The 17,965-nt window shown below is 39.8% G+C and overlaps 1 protein-coding gene and 1 non-coding gene across 2 annotated transcripts in view; both read right to left on the bottom strand.

The window, feature by feature from the left end:
• Positions 1–1,729: 1,729 nt before the first annotated feature.
• Positions 1,730–1,858, bottom strand: LOC128975526 (small nucleolar RNA SNORA24). Its single transcript, XR_008489359.1, has one exon. It is a non-coding gene; the product is annotated as a small nucleolar RNA SNORA24 (small nucleolar RNA).
• Positions 1,859–6,918: 5,060 nt separating this feature from the next.
• Positions 6,919–17,965, bottom strand: part of LOC128975387 (bifunctional heparan sulfate N-deacetylase/N-sulfotransferase 3) — a 49,736-nt gene continuing 38,689 nt past the window's right edge. Inside the window, exons 6-13 of the mRNA XM_054392249.1 lie at positions 17,077–17,259; positions 15,658–15,754; positions 14,682–14,805; positions 12,200–12,374; positions 11,558–11,728; positions 8,918–9,027; positions 8,237–8,339; positions 6,919–7,038 (exon numbers count right to left, since the gene is read on the bottom strand). Coding sequence (XP_054248224.1) covers positions 6,919–7,038; positions 8,237–8,339; positions 8,918–9,027; positions 11,558–11,728; positions 12,200–12,374; positions 14,682–14,805; positions 15,658–15,754; positions 17,077–17,259 — 1,083 coding nt within the window. The remainder of the gene's footprint in view (positions 7,039–8,236; positions 8,340–8,917; positions 9,028–11,557; positions 11,729–12,199; positions 12,375–14,681; positions 14,806–15,657; positions 15,755–17,076; positions 17,260–17,965) is intronic.

The following is a 17,965-nucleotide window of genomic DNA, read 5'->3' as shown; positions in this document are numbered from 1 at the left end:
CGAAGTTGATGTCTCTTTATTGGCTCATGCACACATCTGAACACTTTATATTGGCATACACAATTCAGTTATGACTGCAGCTTTCACATGCGCTCCCTAAACTTACCTTCAGTTTGTGCAGTACGGTACATACCTTGTTGCAACCTCACACCTGAACAGCAGAAAAAGCCATCACTCAAGGTGCATGTTCTAAGACTTAGTAACACTGCAGTATGCTCAGCTATGATATGCCTGAGTGCAGCACAGCCACTAAACTACCAACAGCGTTACTGCAATTGCTTGTGCCTTGGTGACAGCCCAAAGACAGGAGCAGCAGCAGATCCCTGAAAGCAGCACAAAATGAATGAGTCCTCCTCACTGTATTTCTATAGAAATACTCAAAGCTAATTTTAGGCACAAGAAGTGACATTCTAGTCCCCCTTTGTAAACGGACCAGATGGCAGACTACCTCCTATAGGATCCAAGTTTGGATTTTATTAAGAAACAAAAACAAAGGCAGCTCACTTCTCTGAATTCTAAAGCAAGCTATAGATCTAGCCAAAAACTAGCTTCTGCTAGCTCTGCTTGCTAAGCAGTATTGTTCACAAATGGCACCAACTCCAGATTAGACAGATGCACCCTAGCTAGATGTTCTAGTCACAGTTACTCCTAATTCCACTTGTGAAACTTAGCCCTGTCTTCTTCTTTGGAGGGTGGGTGTATGGAGGACAGAGCCAGGCTCTTCTCAGTGATGTCCAATGACAGGACAAGGGGCAGTGGGTACAAGCTGGATCACAGAAGGTTCCATGTGAACGTAAGGAAAAACTTTTTTCACCATGAGAGTTGACAGAGCACTAGAACAGGTTGCCCAGACAGGTTGTGGAGTCTCCTTCTCTGGAGACATTCAAAACCTGCTTGGATGATCTTTTGAGGTCCCTTCCAACCACTAACATTCTGTGACTGTATGATTCTTCTGTCATCACAACTCAAAAGTGTTTTTCCCCTGTAAAAACGAATTTAAGGCAGTTTAATATTGCTACTGGAAACACATACAAAAACAACAATCACTGAACAGTACGACGCTCTCCTGCAAGTTGTAAACTATTCTGAAACAAAGCTGTTAGTATCAACGTGACATCTCCCTCTGCTCCTGCAGCTGCAGATAACTCTTACACTGACTTCACTAAATCAGAAAAACGTTTCTTGAAAACGACATTCAACCTGCAAAGACCTTCCCAAGAAATCTGTAGATCTGGATGCTTCTAGTTTGGCTGGCGAAAGTTCTGGCAGCATGCATTTTATTATGATTCCCAGTATACCAAATACATCTACATCCAACCCCAGTTCCTCCTACTGACATTAACTTAGACGGTTCTATTTTTCTGTCGATAAAAACAAAACCAAACCAAACATAAAAATTATGTCTTAAAAACACCAAGGCTACACCTCGATTTCTACCGAAAAGTCTCAGTAGCTTAGCTGCTAAATAGAAATTATCAAATCAGTATTATTCCCGCCCGAAATCTTCCAAGACCTTACTACAGAGCACATACCTAGTCACACTGCATCTCCACATTTGACCTTCTGCGCTCCTAGGGAAGAAAAAAAAACCAAAAAGATATCAAGTTTAAAAACTCAGCTCTAACCGCGTGTTGATGAAAAGGGAGAGAAAACAGTAAACCAGTCAACCAAAAAGCACAAACCGGGGGAAGCCGGCCAAGTCCACATACAGCACAGCTCAGCCGACTCGGCGTGTTACTTGCTACAGTCAACGACTAATACCCACAGGAGGGTAAAAGTTTTGCCAATTAGCAAGGAACTGCTCTTCCATGCCTAGGAAGGGAGACGGCCACAGGGCAGCTCCCATGGAGTCATGGATAACCTCTTGCCACCGCAGCACGTGGCCGCCGCCATCTTTCCTCCCTCACCGCAACCCAGGCCAGGCCGCCTCCTGGCCGCCGTCTCAAGTCACCTCACAACCCGAACCCGCACCCGCCGCCCACCTTGCCACAGAGCCCACCTGCTTCTCGCTTCACTCCGTTCCGTTCCTCTGCCGCGACGGCTCCGCTCGGGCACAAGATCGCCTGTGGACAAGACCGCGCCGCGCTGCCTCACAGCCGCGCTAGCACCCACCCTCGGTTACCTCAGCCCTCAGCCTCTTTCCCACCCCGCGCGCCCAAAGCCGCCCATAGGCCGCGCGCCCCAAGCCGCCCGCAGACCGCGCACCACCCGCAGCCCTCCGCGCGCCGGGCCAGTAACTCGCCCCTGCCCGCGTGGAGCCTCCCCCCACGCGACGGGACGGCCGCTGGGGCGGGGCCGAGGGCGGGCCCTGAGCAGCGCCGCCCCGCGGTGTGGCGGGAAGCGCAAAGGGGATCAACGCCTGTCTTGCCCTGCTGACGCCACTGGGTGGCATCCCAGCGGAAAGCGGATTAATGCACCCACGGAAAAGCGAGTGCAGTCAGTCTCCACAGCAGTTCCTTTCAGCTCGACTAGACATTGAAAGTGCTTCTATTCACAGCTGGAAATCCATGTAAGTCGGTATCTATGTGTGCGTGCTTGGTCAAGTCATAAGCTGCTAGCTCTGCTTGATAAGCAGAAATATTGCTCACAAAAGGTACCAGTTCCAGAAAATTAGACAGATGCACTCTACCCTAAGTAAAAACCAGATGTTCTAGTCATAATTACTCCTAAAATTCACTTGTGTAGTCCCATCTTCTTACGTGGCGTGCAAGTTTTGGAGGACGGAGCTAGGCTCTTCTCAGAGATGTCCAATGATAGGACAAGCTGGAGCATAGCAGGTTCCATGTAACTTAAGGAAAAACTTCACAGTGAGGGTGACGGAGCACTGGAAGCGGCTGCCTAGAGAGGCTGCGGAGTCTCCTCTGGAGACATTCAAAAACCGCCTGGATGCATTCCTGTGTGACCTGCTCTAGGTGATCCTGCTCTGGCAGGGAGGTTGGGCTGGATTTTGCTCAGCTACACAGTACACTTCTTTTTTTATACTGTCTTTAAAGGTTTCTCCTAAGAAAGGTTTTCTCCTGTCTGTGCAGGCTGATGCACTGGCACAACTACTGAATCCCCAAGGCAAGTAATTGGAATAAAGTCTGCTTGTTATCTTAAAAATAGCAAACTCTGGATTGTTTCTACAGCACATTAGCAATTTCTGGCAGAAAAAAATGAAAAGTAAGCAGGAAGCAAAAGCAGTAAACTGAGCACCGAGCAGCTGCATCCAGTAGTAGTCACTCAGAGAGAGAATAAGCAATGTTTTTAATTTCTGAAAGCATTTCATGCTGCGCCCACACTCCTGGACTGTATTGTAGCTCAGTGTCAAGCTGCAATAGCCGCTAACAAACTTGGAAAAAGGACAACTGTTGTGAACATAAAAACCACTTCCAGACTACATTTTCTTATCAGAGTTTATTGTTGCACTTCAGATACCATGCCACTATCAGAATAATATCTATCTTTTATTTTAAAAAACTTGGAGAAAAATGTTTCCAGCAATTTTCATTCAATGTGAATGACAAGAGTATTATTACATCTATAAACATCGAAATATCTATTTCATTTCTTCCTGAGGAAGTTTCACATTTTTTAAGCAATGAAAAAGGATATTCTGTACAAGATAGTCTGCAAATCATTGAAACTAATTCTTTCTGCACAAGTAGAACTGGGACAACAGCACAGTATTTTCAGGAATGTTTGCTCAAATAATTAAGTGATTTCATATCAGGCGCTCTGTCTATACCCTCCTAATGGTGGCTTTCTGCTTATAATCACACCCTGATTTTTAATAGCACAGATGTCTGCAGAAAGCAAAATTCAGAATCAGATTTGTGAATATAAATGTGAAGCTCACACCATCAAGCATTTTTTAAAGAAATTGCTTGTGCAGTTATCTACCAAGGGAAGAGAAAACCATGGCTGTGTTACCAACCTCAATAAAACATCTGACTTTGACTCACAGATATAAATCTGTTGTAATGAATCAGTATTTTAAAAGAGTGTTAATACTGATAGTCTGTGTCTGGAAATCAAACACTGATTGTAGGTAAGCTGTGAACAGAAGAGGTTAAATTCTGTCAGGTAATTGATGTTGTATGACCTTCTTACTCAGCTGCACGCATGTACATCTATGATCTGAGGAATAATACATCTACCTGTTGTCTGCATTCTTTGCTCAGACTCTTCATTCTTCACCAAGCTGACTGCACATTAAAAGTAATTCTGTTTTTTTATAGCCTCTTGTTAAATATAAGAACATATTAAATAGTTCTGAAGAAAAAAAAAAGGAAGTGGCTTCATACCACCTTTGTATAAACAAGTAATAAGTGGCCATCAGAAATCAGAGCTGACAAGAGCACCAGCAGTTTGCCTTTACTTCTCTATTGCTTTCTGTCTGAGACTAGCTCACCCGGTGTACAAGAAGCAAATCCTGCAGAACCTCTTCCAAAGATCAGCTGCATCTCAAGAGGAGCTTGGACTTACCAAGATCATAATCTCTCAGATGCAGTTTCAGGACCAAAAGCTTGAACTACTTTGTTCATAGTACTGACTCAGGTAAAGCTCCCACAGGAATCCACTGAAGATATGTCTTAGAAGCTTACTCATTTTGTTGCCAATCCCCTCCCTTAGGAAAGGCATTGGGAGAGCTTCACCTTGCTCTTCCTCATTAGGACTTGAAAGTTACCATGGCACTCCATCCTGGAGGATGAACTTTGTGTCTAGCTGCCAGAACAAGCCTAGTCTACCCCAGGCCAATACCTTGCATGTGGGGGGTTTAGCCTCCTAATACCACGTGGTGACTGCACTGGTGGTATTCTGCCAGATCAAAAAATCAATCATGCCGGGATGAGAATTTTCTCCAGGTATTTTCTCCAGTTATTTAGTTGTAACAAATTCATAAAAGATGTTTGCAGGACACATGAGCTGGCCATAGCACATGGAGTATTTGCTTTTACAGATGTTCAGAATCCAAAATATTTCTTTTATTCAATAAGAAGTATTTTAGGATAAGTCAGCTTTTGGGCCAAATCTATATGACAGCGAGTAAAGTGAAAAGAAAATTTTCATTCTGTCTAATAAATAATAAAGATGTTCATCTTTAAAAATGTCTACTCTAGTAGCTCCTCATCATTAATTATGCATATTCTCTTAGCAGAAAATGTGCTGCATAAAGAATATTTTTTATATACAGCAAATTGGGTTAGATTTTTTCTTTACAGGCCTATCAAAACCACATATTACATAGACAAAATCAATAAATAATAAAGATTACCAGTTAGAGGTACAGTAAGGTTCTCAACATCTGCTTTCTATTTAGGGAATAACAGACTGGTTTCCATCCCATTACCTTGAAAGTTAAATTATATGATTCCATAAATGTCGTAAAACAGCACTGAGGCATATAAAGTTTTCCCACCATTTGATGCATGTTTTTTACTATCCACCTTGAAACAAATTATGTTAACATTACAGAGCTACAGTAAAAAGCATCCTGTCTAGTACTGTGGTTCTCTTTTGTTTCCACTACCTCTTCATGCCTTTACTAACACTCAGAGCCAGGATTCAGTGGAGAAGCATTAAGGCCACACTCAGCTGAAGTTTCCATTGATCTCCTTTTTCAACTTTTAAGTGCTATCAATTAGACTTCATCTCATATCTAAGCTGATCCATTGTGTGATGCATCATTGAAATGTATCACCTAAATGTAAGGCTGAATAGTTATGTTTTCCATGATTAGAATGTAATTTTCTACCATGATTACACATTGTGTTCAGTTTATTCCCCCCTAAAGCCTATTCCTAACTTAAAACACCAAACATGTTGAAAATGTCTGGAACCAGAACCAGTACTTTCATCTGGAAATCTTGATAGATTTTCTCAGCTGACATAAACTAAAGGTTACTGAAAGATGCTGCAATTTTGATCAGGTTGAGGGATCTTGGAATACACAAAGCACAGACTGAAGGCAAATAAATTAAGGAAAAAATACTGATGCAAATTAAGGCAGTCTAAGTAACAACCTGTTTCTGCTCTTTACGTGTTTTCCATTCATGACTCACAGCAATATAAGCCCAGAGTGCAGTATCTGGATCTGGCTGCTCCTAGAAGCCAGCAGTGACAGCCTGTGCACTGCACTGCTTCAGTCTGGTTCACAACTCTTGAAGCATAACACTGCTTGTAAGGTTTATACTGCAACTCTTGTGCTTCACATGTCCAATTCAGTTCAGATAATGGCTAGATTCTGTATTTTTCCATTTCAGTCAGTACAAAGTCAGACACAGTAATTATGGACAAAGGCCCTTACCTCATTGTCAAGGTTTGTTGTTACAGGCTATAATCACAGATAAAGTTTTGGTTTGTGTTTGGTTCTTTCCTACACTATTTTTGCCTGTGGCTTCCAGATTTTGCTCTGTGTATTTTGTTGCTGTGCACATCTAAATCATATCTGATAACTGTACTTCTTCCTCTTGTTAGTATGAAGGCAGAAGTACACCTGGCATTTTGTGCTACGTTGACTTTTCTGATTTTATGCAAGAGAATAATCAAATAGTAAGAAAAACTGTCAGCAGTCTAACAGTGGGATACAAAACATACTTGAGACACAATACTTTTGAACTGATATATAAAAAATGTAAGTATTTACCATGAAATTGGACAGGTCATGTATCTCTGAATCTTGAACCAGTTGCAAATAATTTCCATGTATGCACAGAGTCGTCCACACGTCCAGAAATGTTTATGAGAAAGATATGGCCCACCAGAGCTCTAAGAAATACATGTTTTCACAATCCACATGCCAGCACATGGGGAAAAAAAATAAATCTATCTTTTACTTTTTTGGAGAGGTATATCTTACAAGACCTTCTGGTAGCTGGAGACTTTAGATATGATGACTGAAGTGTGGAAGAGATTTCAAAAAGCTTTTTTTCAATGCTATCTTACTTTCTGTAGCTCCTGTCTCAGCCACGATGGCAGGGGTTGTCCCAATTTGTGCAGGAGTTTTGACAGTTCCACGTTGTGATCTCTGTAGTAGCTTGACAGAAAAGCCCTGCACTGATGGATACAAAAGGAGATATTTTTATTTAATTAAATGTTGTTCTGCAGTTGCTGTGAGTTCTAGGTTTCAAAGTTACCTGTGCTAAAACTTTACTGTCTCTTATGCAAGTTATATTGTTCTATGCTACCTACCACATGCACATTTAAGCTCTTCAAGTTAGGAGTTGAACTGTAAAAGTTAATTTTGAGAGGAGAAAGGGTGTCCAAAATGAACACTGAAGTCAAAACAAAGCATCTGATTCTACTCTCAAGTAATCATGTAAATTAAGAATTGCACTGAAACTGCTGCAGTTACATTGAATTTACAGAAGTGTGATTGAAACCAAAGCTTCTAAACCATCTTTGTACACAGGCATGTATCAATTAGTAACCCTATTTTCAGAAATATTTGGAGTTGAAAAATACAACAAACAAACACAGTCTTGTCTTTTCTCTGGCCACCAGCCAGCTCACTTCATGACTTTGTATCAGTATGGTTCTTTTGATGTGAAGCTGCTTTTAATTTAAGTACTGTGAGAAAAAAAAAAATCCTGGCTTACTTGCCACATTAATGCTTACTGCTGTTCAAACTCTAGGCTTTCATTTGTGTTTTATTCCAGAAATGGGAATACAGGACAGCATAAACACAGAAATAACATCTGGAGCAGAAATTGAAACCACCCTCGGGTACAGGCTGCAGCATTTGATCTGATGGAATTTCCTTCATTTGAGCATTTGTATGGGAAAGGTATTTATAAAATTCATAGAAACAGAACCTAACTTCTCTTACAACTGGATTATATGAGTCTGGATTACTTGGCATGGTGTAACTACTCTGAAATACAAGGGACCAGACAAATACACACTTCTGATCATTACTGAGTGAAAAAAAGAGCAGTATGGAGCCTCTGCTGGTTAAATCACTTAGGTAAAGGGGAGAGGTTTCCAAGGAAGTGCATGGTTGCTAAGTTTATTTTTCTAAGGAGTGCCAGATTTTAAAAGCCCAGTTTTTATGCCTTGAATTCCTCACATTTTAAATATAGAACTGAAAAGTTTATATACTCCATGGCTATCTTAAATATTTTGTTTGTAGGAAAATGTAGTCAAATAACATCTGCTTAATTTTGTCTTCTCTCCCTTCTTGTAATTTTGCCTGTGTGGTGTCCCTATGTGGTAAGAGAATCCCTGTATAATGCCTGTGAGCTAAATGGTTTACCTCAGAATCCATAGGAGGGTATTTTCTGCCTTTGCTCTTTCCAAGACACTTTGTTTTTCCTTCTTCCAGGAGCTGACACCAGAAACCTTTATGTGAATCGAACCTGAAATAAATATTTTGCAGTGTAAGGGCTATGAGATACTGCAAGGAAGATGCATTTCCCAAGTTTAGCCTGAAGTTGCAAAAGAGTAAACCTAAGGTTATTAGTCTTATTTTAAAGGCAGCCAAATCTAAATGTCAGAATCCAAAGGATTTATGTACATATTTATTTATGATGTATAGAATGGGTGTTACATTCTTGACTGATTGATACTATTGAATCTGTCTTGCAGTTAATGTCAAAAATAAAGAGAAAATAATTTGCTTTCCTTTCAGTTTATGCATGTCAGCATTCCATGTGCTATTCATATTCATATGCATTTCCTACAAAGTAACATTTATTTTGCCCATTTGTCAGAGGTCTACTTTTGTAACAGTCAAGCTGCACACTGAGTGGCTCAGTGGATGACTCACAGAAAATCTAACCCTGAATTGTGTTCTTTCCAGACACTGAAGAATGCATCCTACTGACAGCTCAAAGGAGTAGTATGAGAGGCTTTATTTTGCAGTGAGCTCACTTAGAGACTAACTGGTATTTTAGGAATGTAGGAACATGTGAAAATCATGATTAAAATCACTCACGTTAAGGCTTCAGAGTAATTATAATGAGGAGAGACTCCCAAAAATTTCTGTACTTCATCCATTACGGTAGAGGGATCAGTTCTCAGCTGCTGTCCATCAATAATTAGCAACTACAACAAATAAAATAAACACACACTGAATTTAAAATTCATTACTTCAAGCTTCAAACTGAGACTTCCACCTCTTTTAAACTCATTCATTATATGGTGAGTACTGCCCCAGAGAATGATAATTGGTCCACTTTTAATTGTCAACATTGTTAATGACCTGAGAACGGGGTAAATGGCATGTCAATTAAATCATAAATTATATTAATTTGGAAGCTGTTGTGACAAGAGAGAAACAGCAGTGAAGGATCTAGAAAGGTAAGAAATATTGGCAGGAAATTGAGTGAGATTTGTCCAGCCAAAAAAAAAAAAAGAATTAATGTCTAGAGAAAGAATCTATAATTGTCATAGACACAAACATATGCATGTTAATGGTACAGGAATTTTGAAATGCTTGTGGAAATGAGCAGAAACCAGTAGGCAGATGTTAGCTATACAACAACACATAACTGTATGAAAAAAACTTTGAGAATATGAATAAAGGCAGATGTTAGGAGGACCTCAAGGCAGAGATGTAGATAGATACAAAATGTGCAACACGTCCCTTCAAAAGCCAGGTACTGCTAACTTCTTTTTCTTCAGGTGCTTGACACACTCATAATAGGCTTCTGCAATGCAAGGTAACCCCTGGAACTTTTACAGAGGAAACCTAAGGCTGCCAGGGCTGGTTCTTTGCTGGCACTGTGGGATGTAAAATCTGGCAAAAAAATCTGTAAGCAATGCATACTGTTCAACATTCACGGGTTATTTTTGGAGAAAAGCTAGTGAAAACATAATGTAGAGAACTTCATACAGTATCATGGTATTACAGTATCATGGTATTACAGTATTGTGTATCTCATGAAGTCTGCAAGGCTGGCCCAAAAGAGAGTATGTGGGGAATAAGAGCAACTAGATGTATCAGAACTTCCTTGGCACTCTCTGGGAAAACAGAAGGTGCAGACTCCAGCCAACTTTTCCAGCTAAGTGAGTCCTGGATAAACAGACTGCAGCCAACCTTCCTCAGCTAAAGTAATCTTTAAATGCTGGGTAGGGAGTAGTGCCAGACATGCTGCTAATGTCAGAAAAATCCATCTCAGAAATAAATCTACTAAAGAGATGCTGATCATGTGACACTGGCTGCCTGCTTGTGTAAATCACAGGCTCAGGAATGTGCATCTTTTGAGGTCTGATCTTACAGAGGGCCAGAAGGAGGCTAATGATTTATATTTGACAAGCCAACAGAATCCTGCAAGGAGATTCAATTCTAATGTTGCTTGTGTACTATTTGTATTGAAACCCATGGGTCCATAAAGACACACTCTGAGGCTCAAAGGCACAAAGAGAAACTGAGGATTCAGAGTCTGATAGATACCAAATGTAGATGATTATGAGCACCAACATGCCAAACTGTTGAAGTGCACGAGTGAGTCCCAACAGAGGCTCTGGTGTGTGGATGCACTGTGGTGGGCAGCAATGTGTCAGGAATTTCCAAAACCAAAATGTGCAGAAGAGGCCCAGTACTTTGACAGTTACATACAATTTAGGCTAGGGAAAACATGAATTAACCTAAAATCTGATGATGCCTGAGATGGCAAACATGCTGATGTACACAAAGGCTTTATCTGTAATGCTAACTGCTACAAATCAGAGACAGCCTCTTTGTCTCAAGGCCAAAGGGCACACCATGACCTGGACCCATGTTGCTAAACCCTCTCACTCAGAAAAACCATATTTGTTGTGTTCACACTCTCTGATGTTATCTTTCTAAATGTGCTCTGAACTGCTTGGCAAGATGCATTTTGCTATGGGTGCAAACTGTGCCAGAAGCGTGTTAAAAATTCAGCAGTATGGACAGCAGTGAAAACACTGATGCATTTAAATATTAAGGTGTTACAAAACCACTAGATCACATCCATTTCCATGTGTTCATTCGCTTTTCAGATGGAAAAGGTATGTTTTAGTCCCCACAGTGTTCAGACACCAAACTTATTCTCAATCCATGCAGGGAAGGCAGTATCCCAGCTGACTTCCCTTGACACTCACTGATACCTCTACCTCCCAGAGTAGACAGAAACATTATTGAGCAGCCTCCCTTTATTTTCCTTGCATTTTAGATTTTGGGAACTCTGATGGACCATCTAATAGTAATGAGACTGCAATGCACTGAATGTCTGGCTGTGTTTCCCTAAACATTACTGAGGAGCCAGACACAGGGCAATGAAAGCATGAGCAAATGAAACTCAGCTGTAAGTTAAAGGCAGTTCAGGGTACAAGAGTTCAAGGAGCACCAGGGATGTTTCTTAAGCTTTCAGGTTGTTCTGATTTGTTCTGCAGAAGCTCCCAGCTGTAAGGTGCTAAGACATGACTGCACTAGCAGTGACAACTAATTACGTAGAACATGGCTAAGAAGAATCATAATGTCTTAAAAGGTGCTCTAGTGTATCTAAGATATCTCTGAGAATCAGTATTCAGCACGCAAGACTTTCACAAACGTAATCTTTTAGGATAGTAGATATATAAGATTAGGATGTCAAGTTACAGTCTTATTCACCTGATAGGGTGGGAAGTAAGTCAGCCATCTTTCAATATGGGTTGCATACCATCCAGGTGCTAGGCATCTCTTTTGGAGAGCTCTAAGCTCAGATGGGGCTCGAGGTCCAGCTGTGATCACCTGATAGAAGCTGAACTTAAGAGCTGCAGGATCTTCATGTGATCGCTGATGCTGTAAAAGAAGTTACATTGCTGGAACTTCACAGACCATGAAAGTTGGAAAAATAAGACAAAACTCTTGGTCTTATTGACCTGGCCTTACTGACCTTGCCCTGTACCTCAGAAAGCAACATCATTCTCAGAATTGCTTGAAAGTCACATAAAGGTTGACAAGGCTTTTATGATCTAGATAACTGTCTACATCAGATTTTTGTGTGTGCTGATTACATAAATTAATCACATCAGAAACCATTTTTACATGCTTATATTGCAGACAGACTTTTGAGAACTTTTGGTTTCTGGTATTCTAACACTTGAAAAATCCTCAGTTTTACAGGGATTGATCATATGTGGTGCCCTGACTGATGAATAAGCTTGTATTATCCAAACCCTTTACATACATTTATACTGAGAGGATATACCATGAGAGGATTCAAGATGGAAACCTTGACTTGTGCCTGCCCATGTTCTTCAATGTGCATACCTGATACCAGGAATATGCCCGATCAGATGGGTCAATAAGGATGGTGATGATCTTGGCCTTGGGTATGAGAGAAGCAGCTCTCTTAGGAGCTTCCTCAGAGTGGAAATAGTTGGCACTTTTCTCAAAGAGGAAGTCAGTGGTGATGTTAGATGGAGTGGGGAAGAAATCCATGTACCTAGGAAAGAAAACATCATTCTCAGAATTACTTAAAAGTCATACAAAGGTTGACAAATCTGTTAAGTAAATTTTATTCTAGAATAGTCAATGAAAATAATAGCCTAATTGCCAAATAAAAGCAAGCCATTTATACTTTTGGTCATATTTTACTTTCTTCTTCATGTACAGTGTCATGCTGTGGTACTGAAGTCCTGGTAGCAGACTGACTAAATACAAGGCAGTGAGGACTCCAACCTTGTAAGGAAACACTTAACATTAAATATAGCACTGCACTGAATTTTGGGGAAAAATTAATTGATTAAATACCATGGCAAATTTGAAAAAAGTGTCAGTGAAAAATGGTGAAGAGATTGGACCAGGGGGGATACCAAGAGGTTCCAAAGTCTAGGCTCAGCATGTCTGCTGAACACAGACTGTAGAATTCTTGCTTAGTATCTCATTCATGAGACAATTACTGAACCTGACAAGGGCAAAGCTGAGAAGGCTCTAGAGAAAGCTGCCTAAGAAATATGTAACAATGCTTACATAAAGAAATGCATGACTGGTCTTTCTAGACTTCTTCATTTCAAGAACAGAAAGCTCAGCTCTCACCTTAACAGTTCTGTTATCCCTGCTGGGAGACTAAAACCTCTTTTAGGACAGCAGTATTGAGGTTGTTGAAGGCTGAAAGAACCCTTTCCTGCCTCTATAGTTATCCTTGGTCTAAATCTAAGTTTGGACTTAGCTGACTAAGCGAGTCAGCTCTGGGAGAAAGCTGTATATTCACAACCGTATAAGAAATGGAGTTGTTATTTGTGAATACTTTTGCCTTGAAAGAATGGACTAATGAGGAGAGATCTTGTATCTAATTACCATTCAGTAAGGTCATTGCCTGCCAGCATTAAAATACACTGAAGGTCTGAGAGATCCATCTGGCAGAAAGAGTGCAAACCTAGGAGTTAACCAACAGGTAGTTCTGGCTATCCAAGAACTGTGAGAACCTGGGAGGGGTCAGTGGGACATGTAGTGCAGAGGTACAAATAGCCAAATGGGTGCTGTCCAGTGAGAACCAGTCAAGAGGATGTGCCTAGTCTATACAGGTTGAGCACTGGGAGCCTTATGCAGTGGTACTGTGTTAAGATGCAAGGCAATTTGGCAGATGTCTAGCAGAGAAAACAGATCTGCGTGTTAAGGAAGTGGATACAGCAGGAGAAATGAGAGAAGCAGCAAAGTGGTCTTTTAAGAACATGAAAACACAGATTTTTTGGAAGAACTGCCTCACTGTACTTTGGCTGTTTCCATCAGCATGGACCCGCTACACCTCACTTGCATGTCATCCTCACTGACTTGAAAAGTCTCAGCAGTAATGAGTCAGCTTTCTAATTTCCAGTCATTCAGCCAGCACTGGTAATAACTGGCTGACTCACCACACTTGGTAATAACAACCTACTGCAACAATTATGACTGTACAAAACAAGTGACTTCAAAAGAAATTGGATCTGACTTATCTGCACCAAGACCGTGCAACAGTGTTCAGTCTGTTAATGTTACGGATGAATACAAAGTCAATAAAAATATGTTCCTTTAAACTGAGGGGGGGCGTGGGGGGAAGTCAAGAAACAAGACAAAATATCAATAGTCTTTTATTGGTGCTCCCGAGCCACTACAGCAGGCTACCACTTTTCATCTAGAAGTGCTTTACACTGCAGCACTTTCTGAAAGCAGAAGAGATTAAGAATGACCTTCTGGGTGCAGTTATGTCCAGTGATTCCCTAGGAGTCATAGTGAAGCTGTCAGCAGTGACACATGCTCTTTTTTAGCACTACTTACTAACCCTACAGAAACACTAACAATCTCCTAATTACCAGAGCTTTGAAAAACATTTTGAGAGGCTTTTCCTGTCTTCCTTGCACCTGATTGCTATTTCTTAATCCTATTTAAAGGAAAAAATGTCTCTCCATGATATTGTAATTTTTTCAGTTAAGAAACAGTATTTCCAACAAATGTAATTTTTGCCTCTATATATTCAACTAACAACCATTACAGTCCCAACTTCAAAGGCATGTATAATGAGAAATACATACTTTGCTACTGTTTTGCATATATTAGCATACAAATATTTACAAGAAAGCCTCACAAAATTTAGTGCATTTATGATGTTCTGTAGCAAGACATTCACTTGCATTATTTTATCACTTTAGAAGGACACTAAAGGTTATTTTTAAATCTCACTTTAAACAAACAATTACCATTACCAACATCAATGTCATTTTTGTATGGTTCACAATACATAAACTGTTAGATTCATACTAATAACCCATCTTACCAATCAATCCCCCTGTGGTAGTTATTTCTATTAAAGAACTGTACCTCCTCAAAGGTTTTTGGGCTGGGGGAGTTACTAATGATGGAAGGATGCATGATCAGGAACAAATACAAGGCTGTGGTACCTGCAAATAGGATAAAAATCCAAGATTAAAAAACCCCCAAACAATACAGAGACATTTTTTGGGGCTCATACTCACAGATGGACTAAATCAGCTTTATTCAATTTCATCTGATTGAGGGGATGCTCATTCCTGTCACCTAAGAACCTGTGCTTTCTGTGCTTTTAAACTGAAGACATTTTAAAAACTATAAATACTTAACACAGAAACTGGAGTGCCAACACTGAAATCTGTTTTTCACACCTTTAATAACTCTCATTTTAAAAATAATTACTGGTTTTTATAACAGTATCACAAAATTAATTTAAAAATCTTGCACTCAATAGCTGTTGGGGATTGGTGAAGACGAAAGGAAGCACATATGCAATTTTCTCATTACAGAGAAGGAAATTAGCCATTATAAAGTGCTGCAATCTTGCAATTCAAACTGTCCATTAGGAACTTCTTGACTTAAAATAAATGCTATGAAATAACAAGTTTATATAAAGAAGAAACGTGCAAAACAAACAAGAACTTGCTGTTAGGAATCTACTCCATTTGAAAAAATGGCTGTCTTTTCCTTCTTCCTCTTTGTCAAAATCTTGTCTATCTTGTTGATCTCTTTATCTAAGTATTACTCGTTCTGACAAAAAGCCAAAAAAATCCAACACACCTCTGCACCCTTCATTTTCAGCATGTGCTACTACGTCATTGTAACTTACATTACTAAACTATACTTAGATGATACCTGAAAACTGAAAAATGCTTTTAGATGATCAAGATCCTTAGGAAAGCAGTTGAATAAATAGTGATTAATGGGCATAGTTATTTGAACCTCCACATAGCCTGTCCTGATGAAACACAATGAAAACTCACCAGTTTTCTGGGGTCCTACAACCAAGAATTTTGGCAATCGATCACAGGTTTTTTCTTTAGACCAGATATCTCTGTGCCGTTTGTCATCACAGGGGTTCTAAACCAGAAGAGAACAACTAAGAATTTTATTGGTAATTAGACCTGATTAGGTTCTCAAATTATATTTATATAAAGTACCATTTTTTTACCTATGTATAAATATTCTTACCAGAAAATATAATGTTCCCCTATGACATAAAAACCATGTTATGCATTAAAGAACTACTTCAGTGATTTAAATCATATGTTTTCTAAATAAATCTAATTTTTCAAGTTATTTGGCTGCAAGCTAATTAAAAAAAAATTCATTATCTCTTACCATGATGCAGAATTCTTGACATTTGCCCCCTTACTGCAATGTTTTATTCAACAACAGCACGAATTTCAAGATGTACATTTAAGTCCAAATTTGCATTCTCAGACTCAGTTTCCAAGCTGGTCATTCAGTATCTAATGCTAGCAAACATTTGAGCAAAGCAAGCTGAAATACATTTTACTGTTTGATTTAGTGATGTTTGCTCCTTAGAATAGTTCTACCAAGTCACCTCAATAGGATTATATTTGGGGTACATATTATCACTGTAGGTTCACGTGTGCCTACAGCACTCAGATATTCCACTGAGTTGGCTGCTCCATTGCTGAGCATGTGCAAAAAGAACATGACAGCATTTGCTGCTTGGTGCAGTAGCTTCTCTTTAGGGACTGTGTGTTTAGCACTAGGTGATGGGCTGAAGATGTGTCAACTGCAAGGTCAATGCAGCAGGCTTTAGCCTTAGCAGGTCTTCACATTCCTGATAGATTCAATTTGCTCACTTACAACAGTGAGATAATCAAGCAGAAGACATCAATATATTAAATGCTGGTAAAGTTGCTTGGGCAGTTCTCAGCCATTTGTGAATAACTTTCCAATCGATCTAATCCTTTTCTTCCTTGCCAGTTACTTTTAGTATTAAGGTAACCATGGTCTTGATGCTCTTTTATCTTTTTGGATGCCTTCTCACACTTGGAAAAAACGTTCATTTCTTTAGTGGCAAATTGCTAAAATACACATCCACATCTCTCTGTCAAACACTTCATTCTTGTTTGTTCCAAAAGGAAAAAAGAGAAAGAACACATTTCTAAAACCAACTGAAGTCACAAATGCAATATCTGAAATTACCCATCTTAATACATAATAATTTTAGAACCACTCTATGGAGATTTGAGCAACAGGGAAAACAACCACATATGCTGAAGCTTTTAGTAAGCTATTTTATGGAACCAACTAGTAAATATGAATATACCACTGCTTTTCCCTGGAAGAAACTGAAATAAAGAACTTCCAAAACACACCACCAAGACAATTTTTTCCCAAATCTTTCCATCAGCAAGCCTGCCTACCTGCCAGAGTGGGTCCTTTTGCTCAGGGAACAGTTCAAAATACTTGTGAGCCAGCTGAACCGGAGGCAGAGTTTGCAGTTTCAGGTTTGTCCAGGTATGAACAAAGTTGGCCAGGTTCACGAAGGTGTATAACCCCAGGCGGTCGTTCCCGTAATTGGACAAATGTGTCATGAAGATGCTGATCTTTGGAGAAAACAGACAAGCATACATTGACTCTTTGCATCAGTAGATGGCAGTGTAAGCACAGATAATGCACACACTATGCATTCTGCTCTTTAGAGCTCAAGACTTTGATCACGTTCATGTGTACTACAGTCGCTATAGCTGAATTTCACCTTCTTTCTCAAGTCAGCGCAATGCAGCCAAGGAAGAAAACCATGGAGTAAGTAGCACAAGCTCTGTGTGAACTAGCATATGCGGTCCTACCCTGGGGTTGTGCAGTAGTTACATAATCTGTATCTAAATTTACTTAATGGCGCATAGAGCCAAAAAATATCCAGAGTTTTACATCAAGTGGAACACAAACACAAGATTGAAAATGTGCTGATGAGCAGAGTAGGAATACACAGACTGCAAGGATGGTCTCTCTGAGGGACTGAGGAAGAGCTGAAAACTGAAATCTCTGTTTTGCACAATGATCCATTTTCAAAGTAATTTCTCATTGACGAAACAGCCTGTTCCTAGACTAAACCCAGCAAAGCCATGCCTCTCTAGCAGGGACTTATTTCCAAACTGGTTTGATTATTTTTTTAATAGGAGCACTCTCCCAAGATAAATTTTCCAGACTAATTTCCATAAATAAAATTAGAAATATGATTCTTTTGATAAATAAATCTGCTAAAGCCATGAATGGGCATTTTTTTATTTAGACTAAAACTTGATGTAAGCT

This window comes from Indicator indicator, chromosome 25, assembly GCF_027791375.1.
Source record: "Indicator indicator isolate 239-I01 chromosome 25, UM_Iind_1.1, whole genome shotgun sequence".
Classification (NCBI taxonomy): domain Eukaryota; kingdom Metazoa; phylum Chordata; class Aves; order Piciformes; family Indicatoridae; genus Indicator; species Indicator indicator.
Note: the sequence above shows the minus strand (reverse complement) of the source record. Positions and strands in the feature narration are given on the sequence as shown.